At 38.6% G+C, this 19,884-nt stretch overlaps 1 protein-coding gene across 2 annotated transcripts in view; it reads left to right on the top strand.

The window, feature by feature from the left end:
- CPNE8 (copine 8) overlaps nt 1–19,884 on the top strand; it is a 372,256-nt gene that overhangs the window by 230,993 nt on the left and 121,379 nt on the right. For both annotated transcript variants that reach the window (XM_073652158.1, XM_073652159.1), the window contains 2 exons: nt 2,171–2,247; nt 15,783–15,846. In XM_073652158.1, the coding sequence (XP_073508259.1) occupies nt 2,171–2,247; nt 15,783–15,846 (141 nt within the window). The remainder of the gene's footprint in view (nt 1–2,170; nt 2,248–15,782; nt 15,847–19,884) is intronic.

Raw genomic sequence — 19,884 nt, 5'->3', positions numbered from 1 at the left:
TAGTGTCTCGGCTTCCTTCCCCTCATCCCTTCGTGTTGCACTTAGTCTTCCCACACTGTGCGTGACAATTCCCCTTTCCAAGGAGGCCAAGAAGAAGACAGCCTTCTTGACTCCAGACGGGTGCTAGCAGTATGTCAGGATGCTTTTTGGGTCGCAGGGGGTGCCGGCCATTTTTCAGAGAGCCATGGTGCGGGTTCTATCCACTAACATATAGTACACCGCAGCCTACTTCGATGATGATGTCATCTTCAGTCGTGATTGGGGTAGTCATTTGAGTAAAGTCCAAGCAATTCTTGACTCCCTAAGAAAGTCTGGCTTTACTATTAACCCAAGGAAATATGCAATGGAAATGGAGGAAACCAAGTACTTGTGCTATGTGGTAGGTAGGGGAGAGATTAAACGCCAAATAAACAAGGTGGAGGCAATACAGAGTTGGCCAAAACTCCTCACAAAAAAGCAGGTCAGAGAGTTGCTGGGCATCGTGGGGTATTACAGGAGGTATGTGCCTAATTTAGCCATGATAGCAGCCCCTTTAACCGATCTGCTGAAAGGCACAAAATCTGCTAAGGCTAGGCGGTCTCAAGAAGCAAAGGGCTAAGATTAGCCCTCTGTAGACAGCCAATGTTGATAGCGTCGGACTTCTCCAAGGAATTCTTTGTTCAAACAGATGCGTCAGATGTGGGCCCAAGGGCTGTCATGTCACAGAATATTATTGGGGAAGAACACCCAATAATTTTTTTTGAGTAGGAAACTGTCCCCCTGTGAGAAAAACTACACCTTAGTGGAAAAGGAGTGTTAAGCCATCAAGTAGGCATTGGACGCTCTAAAGTACTAGTTGTTGGGCTGGAAATTTAGGACAGTGTCCAACCATGCCCCGCTAAGATGGATACGGGAGAGAATGGGGAACAATGCTTGGGTAACTCGCTGGTTCTTGGCTTTGCAAGATTTGAATTCTCATGTTGAGCATAATAGAGGAAACCATGACACTACTGTAAAAAGGTGCTCAAGTAGGGTCCAATTCCGTTAGTAATACTTGCAAAAATCTTGGCATTCAGTTTGTGAGCACTGTCGTGGTAGCGCTTCCAAGAAGAGCTAATTTGGATAGAGATAACAAATGATCTCCAAATCTGCCATTTTTGCTTCAAATTAGATAAATAAAATAAATAAATACCTTCCATCAGAGAAAGAAAATAGCACACAGCCAGTGTCTGAGTGTACAATTCTTGTCTGCCCTCAGAACTCAAGCAACAAGTATTTTATTACACCCCCAGAAGAAAGGGGTGGCTAACATTACCTAACAAAGAAAGTATTTTAATTGGAAATAACAGTCGTTCTTGAAAGCTAGCTCTGTCCAGTTCACTATATTTTAAAAAAACAGAGGAAAGTGTAACAGAAACACAGCTCTCTACCCTGTGTTATTGTTTTTATGAATAACACTTATAAAGCTAAAAAACTCAACAGGAACAAGAGGAACAGCTGGCACAATGACATGAGTGAAGAAAGCTGCGTGCATGCGCGGATTTGTAGAAAGCTGGCGATGGTGCCGGTTTTGCAACTCATGTTATGATGTCAACAGGGATGTGATAACATGCTGAGAGGGTGGATTAGCCTGGGGAAGCAAAACGCCTCATCGTCTAGTCAAAGAGTTCAGTTACATGATAAATGGACTTTAGAAATACTTTTTCTAATGAGTTATGTGTCCAACGTAGTAAAGGGACTGTTAGGCAGGTAATTTAAACAGGAACATACAACTGTTGGGGTTTGGGGGGCATGGAGGACCTGTCAGGTTCCCTTTAAGGCCGTAAAGAGTGTCTTGCGAAATGTGTGTCAAGTGTGTAGTGAGTTGCTTGATGATTTCTCTGCACTAATTGTACATGGCACACCTGGAGCTTTTGTATTGGTCATGTTTGTTTCATTAGTACCATATTAATTGTGAATTGGTATGACTTCTAATTAGAGATGCGTACTTAGTGAAATCACTTTATCTTTCTGAATATACCTTCTAACATTAGTGTAATAAAGTTACCCAACATTAAATGTTTAATAACATTTCTTATTCTTATCTAGTGTGAATTTTTCAAATGAATTAAGAAAATTACTGGGATTTTAATGACATACATTTAAATGAATTCTGCTTCAAATGATATGAGCTTTTTCTTATTTTCTACAGGATTTTCTTGGTCAGATGTTTTGTACTTTGGGTGAGATAGTGGGATCACAAGGTAGTCGACTTGAGAAGTCTGTAACGTAAGTACTTTAAAGTCAGATACATTGATTCCAATTGTTACATACTGATTTATTGTGAAGTCAGAACTGTAGCCATGTTATACAAACAAGGGCACAGTGATGGATTGCAAATAACCGGAATTAGTGCACAAGAGAGGCATTGATTGGCATGTCCTTTTTCTATTGTTCAAAATCAATGGTTGATCTATGCAGTTTTTTAAATGTGTGGTAGTAAATGTTTGGCTGCAACCAAGATCAGTAAGTTTCTTTTTGCAGGTTGCTTATTAAAATGTTCTGTGTTTTAAAGGGATTATTCAACTTTTAAAAAGGTTTTTGAAAAACAGCTATAAATTGTATATAAATTCAAAATAATTTTTACTTTCTTTTCCACTTGGTGAGTCACGTGCCATATGCCATACTGCTCCCATCAAGGTTCCAGTCTCTGAGCATTGATACCAGTAGTAGTAGAATTTTAGCTATATCATAAAAAATAAAAAATATTGCACAATAATGGACATTTCGAGTTCCTGCCATGCCAGGACAAGATAATCTGTAATATTAGACATTTTTCTTTCAAGAATCCTAAAAAGCCACCCTTCTCTAGAGAAGGAGGTTTGTTATGGAGGAACATACGGCAGGTCAAATACGTTACTAAAGTGCTATGTTAATTGCTAGTGTGCAAATTCTAAACTTTTCTACTTGAAGATGGAACAAAAAGTATTACTGTGTTCTAAATATATCTAAAATATTTTTTTCCTTTGCTCTGTATTACAACAGATATTAATGTTCAGGGATGTACAGTCCAATTTAGTTAAAATTGGAAGGTACAGTGCTGCTCACCTTTATTGGCACCCCTTCATTTTTTCATAGACTGTACAATATCAATATCTTCAGAAATAAATGGAAATGTACATAAGTTATATCCTCAGGATTTTTTAATTAGTGGTCCAAAGTAATTCAACAATAAAACATTGTTTTTCAACTTCCACATTGCAATTTCAAAGAAAAAGCAGCATAAACATCATGTGCAGCAATAAAGGCACCGCTAATTAATACTTGGTTGCACACCCTTTGGCATTGCTGACAGCCTCCAAACGTTTCTTGTAGCCATCTATAAGCTTCTTGCACTTATCATCTGGAATTTTCTCCCATTTTTCCTATGCAGTTTGTTCAAGCTTTTGAATGTTTGCAAGGTTATTTTTCCCAGTGGCACATTTCAGCTCGCCCCAAAGATTTTCGATGGAATTGAAGTCAGAACTAGTGTTGAGCGAATTTGTTCGGTATTTCAAATTCTGAACAAATTCGCTCAACACTAGTCAGGACTCATTGCAGGCCACAGGCGGGTCAAAATGTGTTTCCATACTAAATTAATGTAAAGGGTGCCAAATACCAGTGACACAGCAAGCTTTAGGTTTTTCTATTTTTACCTCCCACAGTTTTTTGTTTTAAATTACACTGTGTTCCAAATTATTATGCAAATAATATTTTCTCAGATTTTCCCAAATTACCTATATGAATTGCAGTCATTGTAATTTTCCAGTCAAATAACTATTAGAGTACAATTGAAAGGTTTTTGTACAAACTGCCTATCATAACAGTATATTTTTAAAAAAATAAAACACTCAAACTGCACTCAAAATGCATGTTCCAAATTATTATGCACAGCAGAGTTTTCAACCTTTTCATTTTAATAAAGAACAAAAAAATGGTCATTTTTGAAATTATAAGCATTAGCAGGTTATTAGAAACTGAAATCAAACAGTTTTCAACTCAAAACTTTATTCTAGGTGATGTAACATTTGCACATAGGACCCCTTGTTCGAAAGGAGCTTCTGAACTCTCTCATTCATTGAATTTGTCAGGTTTTGGATGGTTTCTGCTTCAATTGTTTTGCATGAGGACAGAATACCCTCCCAGAGCTGTTGCTTAGATGTGAACTGCTTCCCGCCATCATAGACACTCCTTTTGATGATGCTCCAGATGTTCTCAATGGGGTTGAGGTCAGGGGAGCATGGGGGCCACACCATAAGTTTGTCCCCTTTTATGCCCACAGCAGCCAGAGATGCAGATGTGTTATGTGCAGCATGAGACGGGGCATTATCATGCATGAAATGATCTCAATGGTCCAGATGGATGGAGTGGAGGATGGCTGGTTGATGGACACCCCATGCAAACCCGGCTACGGCGCCAACAAGGAGGGGGTGGAGTAATGTTTTGGGCTGGAATCATGGGGAGAGAGATTGTCGGCCCTTTTAGGATCCCTGAAGGGGTAAAGATGAACTTCATAATGTATGTTGAGTTTCTCAAACTGCACTTCCTGCCATGGTTCAAGAAGATGAACCGTGCATTCCGCAGCAAGATCATTTTCATGCATGATAATGCCCCATCTCATGCTGCACATAACACATCTGCATCTCTGGCTGCTGTGAGCATAAAAGGGGACAAACTTATGGTGTGGCCCCCTTGCTCCCCTGACCTCAACCCCATTGAGAACATCTGGAGCATCATCAAAAGGAGTGTCTATGATGGCGGGAGGCATTTCACATCTAAGCTACAGCTCTGGGAGGGTATTCTGTCCTCATGCAAAACAATTGAAGCAGAAACCATCCAAAACCTGACAAATTCAATGAATGAGAGAGTTCAGAAGCTCCTTTCGAACAAGGGGTCCTATGTGCAAATGTTACATCACCAAAAATAAGTTTTGAGTTGAAAACTGTTTGATTTCAGTTTGTAATAACCTGCTAATGCTTATAATTTCAAAAATGACCATTTTTTTGTTCTTTATTGAAATGAAAAGGTTGAAAACTCTGCTGTGCATAATAATTTGGAACATGCATTTTGAGTGCAGTTTGAATGTTTTATTTTTTAAAAAATATACTGTTATGATAGGCAGTTTGTACAAAAACCTTTCAATTGTACTCTAATAGTTATTTGACTGGAAAATTACAATGACTGCAATTCATATAGGTAATTTGGGAAAATCTGAGAAAATATTATTTGCATAATAATTTTAACACAGTGTATTGTTTATCATTTGCTCTTTTGTATTTAAAACGAGTGCGCTATGCAAAAAAAACTGTTTCGCTTGATTCATTTTTTTCAAGAGATATTCCACATTATGTACTTAAACTTCATGGGTGCCAATAACGATGAGCAGGACTGTAACCATCCACTAATAGTGTGCTGCCAATAAAATGGATTGATATTTCTCTAGTATATAATATAAGCAAATGTGTCTGCTTTTAACTTAGTATTCCTGGCAACATCCCAAAACACCATTTGGCAGACATTTAATTAAGGCTTAAACAAATCTGCTTCTTCTGTGGCTATATTCATGTTAAAATGTGAGAGTTATTACCTATTACATTGGAATACACTTATAAATTTATGGTTTCCTATTGCTCTATGGAGCAAAACAATTGTGATTTTCTGTAAGACTTAGGCGTTGTGCCCATGATCAGGAACCAGCAGCATTTTGGAAGCAGTGTATTTTCGCTGCTTCCAAAATTCTGTCTACTAATCACGCAGGTAAATCCGCATGTATTCATTGAACAATGTGGTTTTACCACATCCAATACATTGTATTGGGGAAATTTCGCTAATCTCCACAACAGAAATTGACAGACAGCGGCTCGTAAACCCACACCGCGGGTGAGTTTACATGGCGTTAAATAGAAGCACAGTGGGCATGGGATTTCTATAAATCACATCCACTGTGCTTGTAGTGTAGAACGCAGCGCAGGTGAGCTGAGTACAAAAACACTGCTTTTCCTGATTGTGGGCATGTAACCTTAGGCTATGTGCATACAGCGTAAAAGTGCCCCATAAAATGAACAAAATGCACAGCAGTCTCAAAACAAAACTTCTGTGTACAAATTCTGTCTTTTGTCATGTCTTTTAACTGCTTCATCTGACCTATCTAAACTATTAATATGGGCATACAGGTTATAGACTGTTAATGGGAGTGATGCCTTTATGCCTCATATCAGATGTCTTGTTGCTGATAAATCCTCTTTTAGCACTTCATATAAATTAGTTCTTTGAGGCTCTGGGGAGGACACTGCCTAGAAGATAAAGCTGCCTCCAGAGCTTATTTTACATGAAGGAGGAGATACCAGTGTGAGACAAGTAACTAACACAGAACAGGAAAACTGAACTTTGTCTTTTTACAAACACTTTTTTTGCTTCTCTCTGAGCTCTGCTGTATTGTAACAATATTACATTCCGTCTGCCTGTGAGATGGAAGCTGAAGCTGAGAGGAACCTGCAGATGTGTCAGTTCAACCACCAGTCTCAGAGACTTTGAGATAAAGAGTCCTCACATATCTGAAGTTGAATCCATGCGGATCGACAACCTGTTAAAAATGTGAAAGTGCTGAGAAAAAAAAACTGAGACTTTGGGAAAATCTGTGTTTTTATTGTGGCAAGACTGACCACTTTCTCGACAATTATCCTTCTCGACTACGTAAAACAGTGGCAGTGGTAGCGGATGCCAACTTATCCGACGAAGAATCAGTCTTGTCTGAACCAATGTCTCCAGTGAATGCTGTCATCCTTTCAATTTCTTCTATTGCACCCAACGTTAAAAAAGAGAACAAGGACTCTCATTGCTTCATTTCTTTCAAGTTGATTCTCAATGGATTTCCACATCTGCCATGGTTGATTCAGGAGCAAACGGAAATTTTATGGACATCTCTTTCGTAAAAAGGAACATGGGGTAAAAATTCAAAATAGACTTTCATCTATTATCATGGAAACTGTTGACAGATCTCCACTAAATTCGGGACCACTGAATCAAGAGACTGAACCCCTATGAATAGTTATGGAACATAATCACAATGAGGTTTTATCCTTCCTACTAATCTCATCTCCACATTTTCCAATAATCTTGGGGTTGCCATGACTGCAGACTCAAAATCCCACAATCAATTGGGAAACCAAAGAAGTGTCTTTTCCATCTGCTGTTCACTTCCCACAGGCTTCACCAAATGAAGATGTTGCAGAGGATCCTGAACAATCTTCTAAACTACCATCTATGTATAAGGAATTTGATGATGTATGTGACAAGAAAAACTGCAACAAACTCCGTACTCGTTGGCCACATGATTGTCCAATTGATCTATTGCCTGGAGCAGCAATACCCTTTGGAAGCATTTACCCACTGGCAGAGCAGGAATGAAAAACACTCAAGGAATACATCGATGAAAATGTAGCTAAAGGGTTTATTCGTCCATCTTCATCACCAGCAGGTGCGCCTATATTTTTTGTTAAAAATAAAGACTTTTCCTTAAGACCCTGCGTTGATTACAGAGAACTGAATAAAATTACTGTAAAGAATCATTACCTTCTGCCTTTATTCCCTGAATAGCTGGACAGAGTTCGTCATGCAAAGTTGTTCACAAAACTGGATCTTCGAGGTGCATACAACTTGGTTTGTGTTAGACCAGGTGATGAATGGAAAATGGCATTCAGATCACATTATGGACACTATGAGTACTTAGTCATGTTGCTTGAACTGTGCAATGCTCCTGCAACATTTCAGCATTTCGTTAATGACATTTTCAGAAACTTGCTTGATCAATTTGTAGTCATTTATCTAGATTATATACTAATCTTTTCTAATTCTGCAGAAGAGCATCAGAATCATATGAAAACTGTGCTAGAGCTTTTAAGAACCCATCATCTTTATATTAAGCTGGAAAAATGTGAGTTCCATCAAGCAGAGATCCAGTTCTTGGGCTATGTAATCTCTACTCAAGGATTTCAAGTTGACTCCAGCAAAATTCAAGCTATCACTGAGTGGCCTACGCCAAAAAACGTGAAGGAAGTCCAATGATTTGTGGGCTTTGCCAATTTTTACAGATGTTTCATTAAGAATTTTTCGGGTATAATTGCACCAATCACCAAATTAACAAAGAAAGGCATTTTGTTTTTTTGGTCTTCTCAAGGACAAATGCTTTTCCTTTCCTTGAAGACAAAGTTCACCACAGCTCCTATACTAATTCATCCCAATCCTGAACATGCCTTTATTGCAGAAGTGGATGCTTCAGACGGTGTAGTAGGGGCCATTCTATCACAAAGAACAGGAACAAAAGATTTGCTACATCCTTGTGCTTATTTCTCCAGAAGTTTTACTATGTCAAAGAAGAATTATGATGTGGGGAACAAAGAGCACTTAGCTATCATTGCTGCTTTCAAGGAATGGAAACATCAGCTACTTGTAGAACGAGAAGCTCAAAAAATTATTATTCTAACTGACCATCATAACCTTGAATTTCAGGTTTGCCAAATGTTTGTCCCCCCGCCAAGCTCGATGGAGTCTCTTCGTAACCGATTCAACTTTGTTATCTCTTACAGACCTGGCTCCCGTAACAGTAAGGCTGATGCTTTATATAAGATCTTCTCCAAAGATCCTTCTACAGCAGCAGCACCACCAACAACTATTCTGCCTGAGTCCAACTTCCTGGGGGTGATCCATAACAAAGAGTTACTGAAAAATATACGGGAAGCATGCAAGACAGACCAAATTCTTCTGCATCACCAGATGATATATTTCTTACCTTTCAAAATAAAATATACACTCATAATCATTACATCTACAGTGGTGGCCAAAAGTATTGGCACCCCTGCAATTCTGTCAGATAATACTCAGTTTCTTCCTGAAAATGAGTGCAATCACAAATTCTTTGGTATTATTATTTTCATTTAATTTGCTTGCAAAGAAAAAACACAAAAGAGAATGAAGCAAAAATCAAATCATTGATCATTTCACACAAAACTCCAAAAATGGGCCAGACAAAAGTATTGGCACCCTCAGCCTAATACTTGGTTGCACAACCTTTAGCCAAAATAACTGCGAACAACCGCTTCCGGTAACCATCAATGAGTTTCTTACAATGCTCTGCTGGAATTGTAGACCATTCTTCTTTGGCAAACTGCTCCAGGTCCCTGATATTTGAAGGGTGCCTTCTCCAAACTGCCATTTTGAGATCTCTCCACAGGTGTTCTATGGGATTCAGGTCTGGACTCATTGCTGGCCACCTTAGAAGTCTCCAGTGCTTTCTCTCAAACCATTTTATAGTGCTTTTGGAAGTGTGTTTTGGGTCATTGTCCTGCTGGAAGACCCATGACCTCTGAGGGAGACCCAGCTTTCTCACACTGGGCCCTACATTATGCTGCAAAATTTGTTGGTAGTCTTCAGACTTCATAATGCCATGCACACGGTCAAGCAGTCCAGTGCCAGAGGCAGCAAAGCAACCCCAAAACATCAGGGAACCTCCGCCATGTTTTACTGTAGGGACCGTGTTCTTTTCTTTGAATGCCTCTTTTTTTATCCTGTACACTCTATGTTGATGCTTTTTCCCTAAAAGCTCTACTTTTGTCTCATCTGACCAGAGCACATTCTTCCAAAACGTTTTAGGCTTTCTCAGGTAAGTTTTGGCAAACTCCAGCCTGGCGCTTTTTATGTCACGGGGTAAGAAGTGGGGTCTTCCTGGGTATCCTACCATACAGTCCCTTTTCATTCAGACGCCGATGGATAGTACGGGTTGACACTGTTGTACCCTCGGACTGCAGGGCAGCTTGAACTTGTTTGGATGTTAGTCGAGGTTCTTTATCCACCATCCGCACAATCTTGCGTTGAAATCTCTCGTCAATTTTTCTTTTCCGTCCACATCTAGGGAGGTTAGCCACAGTGCCATGGGCTTTAAACTTCTTGATGACACTGCGCACTGAAGACACAGGAACATTCAGGTCTTTGGAGATGGACTTGTAGCCTTGAGATTGCTCATGCTTCCTCACAATTTGGTTTCTCAAGTCCTCAGACAGTTCTTTGGTCTTCTTTCTTTTCGCCATGCTCAATGTGGTACACACAAGGACACAGGACAAAGGTTGAGTCAACTTTAATCCATGTTAACTGGCTGCAAGTGTGATTTAGTTATTGCCAACACCTGTTAGGTGCCACAGGTAAGTTACAGGTGCTGTTAATTACACGAATTAGAGAAGCATCACATGATTTTTCAAACAGTGCCAATACTTTTGTCCACCCCCTTTTTTAGGTTTGATGTGGAATTATATCCAATTTGGCTTTAGGACAATTCTTTTTGTGTTTTTTCATTGAGGACAAATTAAATGAAGATAATAATACCAAAGAATTTGTGATTGCAATCATTTTCAGGAAGAAACTGAGTATTATCTGACAGAATTGCAGGGGTGCCAATACTTTTGGCCACCACTGTATGTTCCAGAAACTGTGAGATTTAAAATATTAAAACTAATAAATGACTCCAAGTTAGCAGGACACAAAGTAATTAAAAAAACACAAGAATTTCTGTCTTGTTTTTTTGGTGACCCAATTGCCATAAGATGTTAAACAATATGTATCTTCCTGTAGCACCTGTGCCATGTATAAAACTCCCTGCACATCACAATGGGATTATTGCAGCATTTGAAAATTCCATGTCGTCCTTGGGGTTCTGTATCTATGGACTTTATTGTGGAACTACCAGTTTCAAAGGGAAAGAGTTCAGACCTAGTAGTGGTGGACTGACTCACCAAAGCAGCACATTTTGTACCTTGCACTGATTTACCTTCTGCTAAAGAGACTGCTGATCTTGTAATTCAAAATGTCATGGAGTTCCAGATGAAGTCGTCTTTGATCGTGGAACACAATTTACATCTAGATTCTGGAAGAATTGTTGTGCAGCATTGCCATTGATGTCAGTTTATCGTCTGCATTCCATCCCCTAGCTAATGTTCAGACTGCACGCACAAGCCAAACCTTAGAGCAATATGTCAGATGCTACATTTGTCATTTCCAGGATGACTGGGTTGATTTGCTTCCTATGGCAGAATTTTCATAAAATAATTCTCATAATGTTTCGACCAAACAAACACTATGGGTTTTCGTCTGGGAACTCTGCCATGCTCTTACTTATGGTGGAGTCATGAATTCTGACCTTAACTGAGGCAAGTGAGGCCTGCAGTTCTTTGGATGTTGTTGTCGGGACTTTGGTGAACTCATGGATGAGTCGTCAATTGGGGTGATTTTGGTCGACCAGCCACTCCTGGGAAGGTTCACCACTGTTTCATGTTTTTGCCATTTGTGGATTATGGCTCTCACTGTGGTTCGCTGGAGTCCTAAAGCTTTATAACCTTTTCCAGACTGATAGATCTCAATTAATTTCTCATTTGTTCCTGAATTTCTTTGGAGCTCAGCATGATGTCTAGCTTTTGAGGATCTTTTGGTGTACTTCACTTTGTCAGTCAGGTCCTATTGAAGTGATTTGTTGATTGAGAACAGGTGTGGCAGTAGTCAGGTCTGTGTGTGGCTAGGGAAATTGAACTCAGCTTCCCAAAGATGTGATAAACCACAGTTAATTTATGTTTTAAGGTGGGGGGGATCATTTTTTCACACAGGACCCTCTAGGTTTAGATTTCTTTTTCCCTTAATAATAAAAACCTTCCTATAAGAACTGCATTTTGTGCTTACTTGTGTTATCTTTGTCTAATATTTAAATTTGTTTTGTGATCTGAAATATTTAAGTGTAACAAACATGCAAAAGAATAAGAAATCAGGAAGGCGTACACCACTGTACATTTGGAAACAGAGGGCCGGATTCATCAATGCTTTCACGCCAGAATTCTGGCATAAAACTTTTGAAAAGTTGCAAAATTTAGGCGCACAGTTGTGCCTACATTTTGTGACTTTTGTCATCTTCACGCCAGTTTCTCCTAACTCTATCAAAATGGGCTGAGCTGGGGCGGGGGCACGATGAGGGTGGGATCCAACAGCTCATCTAATTCATAATGAGCTATGGCATTCCCTTTGCCAGAAATTTCATGCACAAAGGCGCATGCCACTTGTCAGATGCTTCTGATTCATGAAGTGACATTCACCTCTTCATGAATCAGGAGCATCTGAATCCAGAATTCTTCCTGTTGTTCATGCTGGTCTTGATGAATTGGGCCCACAGTTCACAAGTTCAGCATTAAAATGGAGAGGGACAGTCACGGTCGCCTGACTTGAATCACATTTAAAATCTTTTAAGGACTTGAAAAAGAAGATTGCTGCATTCAAACCCAAGAATTTTAGATCACTGGAGGGAATTGCCCATGAGGAATTGGCTTAAGATTCCTCACTTATGATACCAACAGTTGCTGTTTGGCCATGCATTACGTTCGCAGCAGGTTAGAACAGCCAAAGGATGCTCTACTAATTATTGAAAATACTTTTTATGAAGGAGTTGAATAATTCTAAGACTGCAGTAGTCAGTAAAAGTGGCCTTTTGTGTTGAATTTGGAGAAGCCACTTATTATAATATTTGTATTGAGCTATTTCATTTGATTTTGTTTGATTTATAGCAAACAGCAGAAAGGTGGTACATTCTCCTAATAAACCTAATTTGCAAAGGGAGTTGAATAATTCTGATTGCTACTGTAAAGTAATACAAAATAATATAATGGAAATATTCTTCTCAGTAACCCTAGCAGTGTTTGACATTTAATATAGTGTAGGCCTTTAGATTGTCATTAATATCCGCATGAACATTGGTTAGAGTTATTTTTGTTGGCAGTACATACTTGTCATAAATAATGCCATCTTTTCTCTCTGGTAACATGGAGCGCATCGGCAGGAAGTACTTATCTAGCTGTATGGAACAGTCTTATAGAATTTATGACCTTTCTATATTGGTTTTCTTCTGCACATAATTGACCTATCCAGCTGTTTGTTGAGAAGCCCTTAGAAGACGACACTTGATTGATTATGATAAGTGAAGTGTTCTATTCATTTATTTATAATCATATTCTCTTTAAAAAATTCCCTTTTTGAGTAAATTTGCTTTTTGCAAAGCATGGTGAACAAAATAAGTTGGGGAACTTCATCCAACAACATCACAAATTGTAAAATTAGTATCATTGTCAGTTTCCATATAATACCATTGACATTTCTTAAAGGGACTCTGCCAGCACAGAATGACTGTTCAAACTATGTATTTAAATACAAAAAGAGAGAAAGTCAACGCACAGAGCCGCTCTGGTGCAGGTCAGAGTAAATTGCAGGAAGAAAAGGAAAATATCTCCAGCCTTGAAAACAAGATGAATGTAAGTAAAACGTCACCTTTATTTCTTCAATTATAAATTGTCATAGCTTGTTAGCCATAGAGAATTGGTCATACCGACGCGTTTCAGTGTTAAGCCTTAATTTATGGCTTAAATGCCAAAACGCGATGATTTGACCAGTTCTCTTTGGTGTACAAGCTATGATGCTTTTTAATTGAAGAAATAAAGGGGAAGTTTTACTTACATTCATCTTGTTTTCAACGCTGGAGATTTTCTCTTTTTCCTCCTGCAAACATTTACATACACCTTCCCATCTGCTTGTTTTCCTTCCATCTCCACCCTCCCTCTTCTTTGATTGACAGCTCTGGCTTCATAGAGCCAGAGAAGGGTGGAGATAGAGGGAAACCTAGCAGGTGGGAAGGTGTATGTAAATGTTTGGCCCCACTGTGATACACTGAGTGCCTGTACTTGGTTTGAACAGTTATTCTGTGCTGACAGAGTCCCTTTAAACAATTTTTTTTCCACCAAGCTGATCGAAAACACAGTTGACAATTTAGATTAGACAGTATAACAAATTTCTCCCAGTAGCTCATGTTTGATACATTTTGTGCATCCTTACATCACCTATTACATCACCTTACCTCTCCTATTAGTTAGATCGCTTTGTGACAAATTTTGGTGCATAGTGTCACATTTCCAGCCACAGCTATTTCTGGGCAGTTAACACCCCTTTTTAAACAGGTCACATCTCTTGCAGAGCGAATTATAAAAAGTATCTAAAACTGTTTTAGCCACGAAAACTCCTCTTTTAGTTCTCGTTCTTTTCTTCTGTATGCCACTGAAAACCAACACGAGTCAGTCATATTATAGCTGCAACGTTCTGCTGCAATCAGAGAGTGATAGTAGTTATGGCAATACTTTTGATACTAGTGCAGAAATGTTTGTGTCAAACAAAGTGAACAATCTACAGATATTCTGGCATTGAATTCCACTGCAGAAATTATTCAGATATGTAATGTGAAATTCCTTTGCATTGGTGAAAAGGAAAAAAAATCACAAGCTTACTTGAGAATATGTGGAGTTTAATTGGAAATTGCTGGAGTTTTTTTTCCAAGGAGCTTAGCATGAGAGATGAACAGGTTTTGACAAGATTGGTAAAAGAACAATTTTCTAAATTAGATATTGATTCTTTCATGCTCCTCAATTTTGTTGGTTGTGTGTTTGCAAAGAGATAACTCTTGGTATGAATGCCTAATAATGATAAAGAAGTCACATGATCTGGCTTCAACAAATCCTAGATTTTATTTTATCGATAATATTATTTATTGTGCAGACAGTGTAATAATAAAAATGGAGTGCTCAACCAAAAAAGGACATCTGCAATACTTGAAATTGTTATGCTTGTATCATTATCTGCCAGCTTTAGATTTTGGCACATCACCAGTCCTCCTTTCAAGAGCTGGAATGAATTTATAAGACACATGTAACTTTGTAAATCCCCTTAAATATATCATTGGCAACTTATATTTACAGAATATAGACTGGAAGCTACCATACTTTAATCAATATAACAGCATCTGGGACAATAGTTAGCATTCCTGCCCCCAAAGGCAATTTATACAGGATCATTTTGCCCAGGAAAAACATTAGTGACCACATTTGCATTATCAGTAAATGTATTCATACATTGCAAATTGGTGATTTGGCGTTTGGTTTTAGAATACATTTTCTTGGACCTCCATTCAAATAGGCTGAACCTACAATTGTCCGATACTACAGTTTTGCAGTATGTAGTGTAACTTTTGATCTCCTTTGAAGCCCAGCGGGGTTAAACAGAGCTCATACATATTGAAGACTATATGGCAGCAGGTTTACTTGTCCTCTAGTGATAATTTCCTGCTGATAAAATGATGATTTTATCAAAACTACAGTAAGTAACCCAGGAAGTGACACATTGCTGGAATCAGGGTCTTTGTCATTACTTTATGCCGCTATAACATAGGTGGCAAAAACATGGTGACAGATTCTCTTTTTGATACTCAGAAAAAAATGGCCTAAAATCTTCTTATCTCACAGGATGATAAAGTGCTTCCCTAGTTATATCAGTATTAGGGTTTAATCAAAGTAAAGCACCATGGTTTCAGGATCTCTATTAAAATCATGTTCTAGGTTATTGCTTCATACTGCAATCATTAGTTGATATTCAGCCATGCCCAAACATACCGTAATTCTTATCTACACAGTTCTTGCTAGTATGTATTGAATCTCAATGTAATAAAAAAATCTGATTGTAAAACTGTAGATGGTTAGAAATTAGCTATATATACAGTGTATGACTTGTAGACATGATGTACTTTATAACCCAATGTAAGTGGTAATTTTTATCCTCAGTGATACTGTAGACTTTATGTATAATACTTAGTATTTTAACCAAATGTGTACCATAAGTTTCCCTGTTCCTATCCCTTTCTTTACTCGATTCTTCTTCTTTAATAGAGGAATTCCAGGAAAGAACTGTGGAACCATCACTGTCACTGCAGAAGAGCTGAACAATTGCCGAGTAAGTAGCTTGTTCATTCACTTTCTCCCATTGTAGTTAATTACTGTCACTGTTTCACTAAATCACAAAGGTCGTTTGGCACATCCGTATATTTAAAAAAAAGTTCTTATTTATTTTAAATACTCATTAAAAAGACAAATCCATAGACTGACGCGTTTCCAATGCTCTCCATAACCTTAATCAGTCATTTACAAACTATGTTACTATATATTAGGAGTGTCAAGTAAAAGTATTTAAAAGCATGTCACAAATTTAATTACAGATATATAAATGTTATAAAGATTTGCATCACATGATCGTAAAAATACTGAATATAAACCATCAATTAATATGTATATATACAATTCATTGTGAAAGTATTTGGCTCCCTTTAACTTTTCTACCTTTTGCCACATTTCTGGCTTCAAACATAAAGATATAAAATTCTATTTTTTGGGGAATAATCAACAAGTGGGACACAGTCGTGAAGTGGAACGAAATTTATTGGATATTTTAATCTTTTTAAACAAATTAAGGCTTTGTGCCCACGATGCAGAAATGCTCCGGATTTTTCCTGAGCATTTCTGCATCTCCCTGGCAGAAAAAACGCATGCGGATTGTACATGCGGATTGTACATGCGTTTTTCCTGCCAGGGACAAGCGGAAGTGAAGCGTTCTTCACATGCATTTCCGCATGCGGGTTAACAAGCGCTTTCCAAGAGATTTTAGCATCACTTGGAAAGTGCTTGACAACTTGGTCACACTATATAAATCCATGCAGCCGGCATGAATTTATATAGTGTGACCGTAAAGAATGTTAAAAAATAAATCTATACTTACCTTCTGATGGCCCCCGGAGTCTTTATCCGATGCGTCCTGGCTTGCCGGCAGCTCGCGGTAGACTAAAGGGGTAAACAGAAATCTCCATGCTCCTAAATATTGTCAGGACATAAAAAAGTTGGTGTTTCAAGTGCATAAACTACCAATAAAAGCTACCGTATTTAATGCATTTACTATCATAAATAGAAATTTTTGACTAAAAGTGGTAATCTGTAATTATAACTCAAAGATAACACAATCATGGATAAAAATGATCCCACTTCTTTATTCCTTTATTGTCTTTGGCTGCAAATGGAACTATAGTCATAAAATACTGCACAATAAAAACATTTGAAAACAGAAGGTATCCTTTGATAAAATATTTGTTTATTAATGTGACTGATTAGAAGGATGAGAGAAGGGAAAAAACTGACAAATTTTACTTGCAATTTTTTTTAGCATTGTCAAATTTAATGTTATGTTACATAAGTATTATTTGTAGACGAACAGTCACTTTGGATTTTAATAGGATAAAAACATGACATAAATCAAAATCAGTACATGCTCAATAAAGCAAAGTTATTTTTATTGACTTACTAACGTTGAATTTCATGCAGGTATTTTCTCCTGTCATGTTTCTTTAAGCTCTCAAGGCTTTTGTATTATTTCCTGTAAGGCTATGTGCCCACGATGCAGAAATGCTCCGGATTTTATCCTGAGCGTTTCTGCATCTCCCTGGCAAAAAAAACACATGTGGATTGTACATGCGTTTTCCTGCCAGGGACATGCGGAAGTGAAGCGTTCTTCACATGCATTTCCGCATGCGTGTTGTCAAGCGCTTTCCAAGCGATTTTAGCATCACTTGGAAAGTGCTTGACAACTTGGTCATACTATATAAATCCATGCAAATGGCATGGATTTATATAGTGTGACCAAAAGAATGGTAAAAAATTAAAAATAAATATATACTTACCTTCTGATGGCCCCCGGTGTCTTTATCCGATGCGTCCTGGCTTGCCGGCAGCTCGTGGTAGACTAAAGGACCTGCCGACGTCAGCTGTTGCGTGACCCGTCACATGACTAAATGACTTCATGGCAGGTCCTTAAGACCATCGCGAGCTGCCGGCAAGCCAGGACGCATCAATAAAGATATCGGGGGCCATCAGAACGTAAGTATAATGTATATTTTTTATTTTATTCTTTTTTTTACAGGAATTATGGTACCCGGGTCCGGAGGAGTGTCTCCTCTTCACCAAACCCGGGTACCATCCGCACATTGAAACGCATGGAATCCGCATCTGCAGATGCAGTGATGCGGATTCCATGCGATCCAATGCAAGTCGATGGTGGCGAAAACGACGCTCTTCCGCAAAATAATTGGTAGTGCTGCGTATTTTTCCGCAATGATAACCCGCAGCGGAAATTTCCGCAGCATGTGCATAGCACATGCGGATTATCATTGTGGAACATGGCAGACCTTCTACCAAGCATTTCTGCAGCGGAATTGCCGCTGCGGAAACGCTTAAAAAATGCATCGTGGGCACACAGCCTAAAAACTGAAAAGTGGGGCGTGCAATATTATTCGGGCCCTTTACTTTCAGTGCAGCAAAACTCACTCCAGAAGTTCAGTGAGGATCTCTGAATGATCCAATGTTGTCCTAAATGACTGGTAATGATAAATGGAATCCACCTGTGTGTAATCAAGTCTCTGTATAAATGCACCTGCTCTGTGATAGTCTCAGGGTTCTGTTTCAAGTGCAGAGAGCATCATAAAGACCAAGGAACACACCAGGCAGGTCCGAGATACTGTTGTGGTGAAGTTTAAAGCCAGATTTGGATACAAAAAGATTTCCCAAGTTTTAAACATCTCAAGGAGCACTGTGCAAGCGATCATATTGAAATCGAAGGAGTATCAGACCACTGCAAATCTACCAAGACCCGGCTGTCCCTCTAAACTTTCATCTCAAACAAGGAGAAGACTGATGAAAGATGTAGCCAAAAGGCGCATGATCACTCTGGATGAACTGCAGAGATCTACAGCTGAGGTGGGAGAGTCTGTCCATAGGACAACAAGCAGTCATACACTGCTCAAATCTGGCCTTTATGGAAGAGTGGCAAGAAGAAAGACATTTCTCAAAAATATCCATAAAAAGTCTCGTTTGAAGTTTGCCACAATCCACCTGGGAGACACACCAAACTTGTGGAATAAAGTGCTCTGGTCAGATGAAACCAAAATCGAACTTTTTGGCCACAATGCAAAATGATATGTTTGGCGTAAAAGCAACACAGCTCATCACCTTCAAAACACCATCCCCACTGTCAAACATGGTGGTGGCAGCATCATGGTTTGGGCCTGCTTTTCTTCAGCAGGGACATTCAAGATGGTTAAAAATGATGGGAAGATGGACGGAGCCAAATGCAGGAACATTCTGGAAGAAAACCAACACTGTTGGAGTCTGCAAAAGACCTGAGACTGTGACAGAGATTTATGTTCCAACAAGACAATGAGCCCAAACATAAAGCAAAATCTACAATGGAATGGTTCTAAAATAAACGTATCCAGGTGTTAGAATGCCCAAGTCAAAGTCCAGACCTGAATCCAATTGAGAATCTGTGGAAAGAGCTGAAAACTGCTGTTCACAAACGCCCTCCATCCAACCTCAATGGGCTCGAGCTGTTTTGCAAGGAAGAATGGGCAAGAATTTCTGCCTCTCGATGTGCAAAACTGATAGAGACATACCCCAAGCGACTTGCAGTTGTAATCACAGCAGAAGGTGGCGCTACAAAGTATTAACTCAAGGGGGCCGAATAATATGGCACGCCCCACTTTTCAGTTTTTAATTTGTTAAAAAAGTTTAAAATATCCAATAAATTTCGTTCCACTTCACTATTGTATCCCACTTGTTCTTGATTCTTACCAAAAAAATTAGAATTTTATATCTTTGTTTGAAGCCAGAAATGTGGCAAAAGGTAGAAAAGTTCAAGGGGGCCAATTACTTTCGCAATGCACTGTATATACTGCATATATACACAAGGTCATTCTTTAAATGCAAGTCACGTAAAAACATCATTACAGATATATAAATGTTATAAGGATTTGCATCACACGATCGTAGAAACACTGAACATTAACCATGAGTTAATATACAGTACAGACCAAAAGTTTGGACACACCTTCTCATTTAAAGATTTTTCTGTATTTTCAAGACTATGAAAATTGTACATTCACACTGAAAGCAT

The sequence above is a fragment of the Phyllobates terribilis genome, unplaced genomic scaffold (genome assembly GCF_046119375.1).
Source record: "Phyllobates terribilis strain yellow unplaced genomic scaffold, ASM4611937v1 Scaffold_11__3_contigs__length_659146591, whole genome shotgun sequence".
NCBI classification, from domain to species: Eukaryota; Metazoa; Chordata; class Amphibia; order Anura; family Dendrobatidae; genus Phyllobates; species Phyllobates terribilis.
Note: the sequence above shows the minus strand (reverse complement) of the source record. Positions and strands in the feature narration are given on the sequence as shown.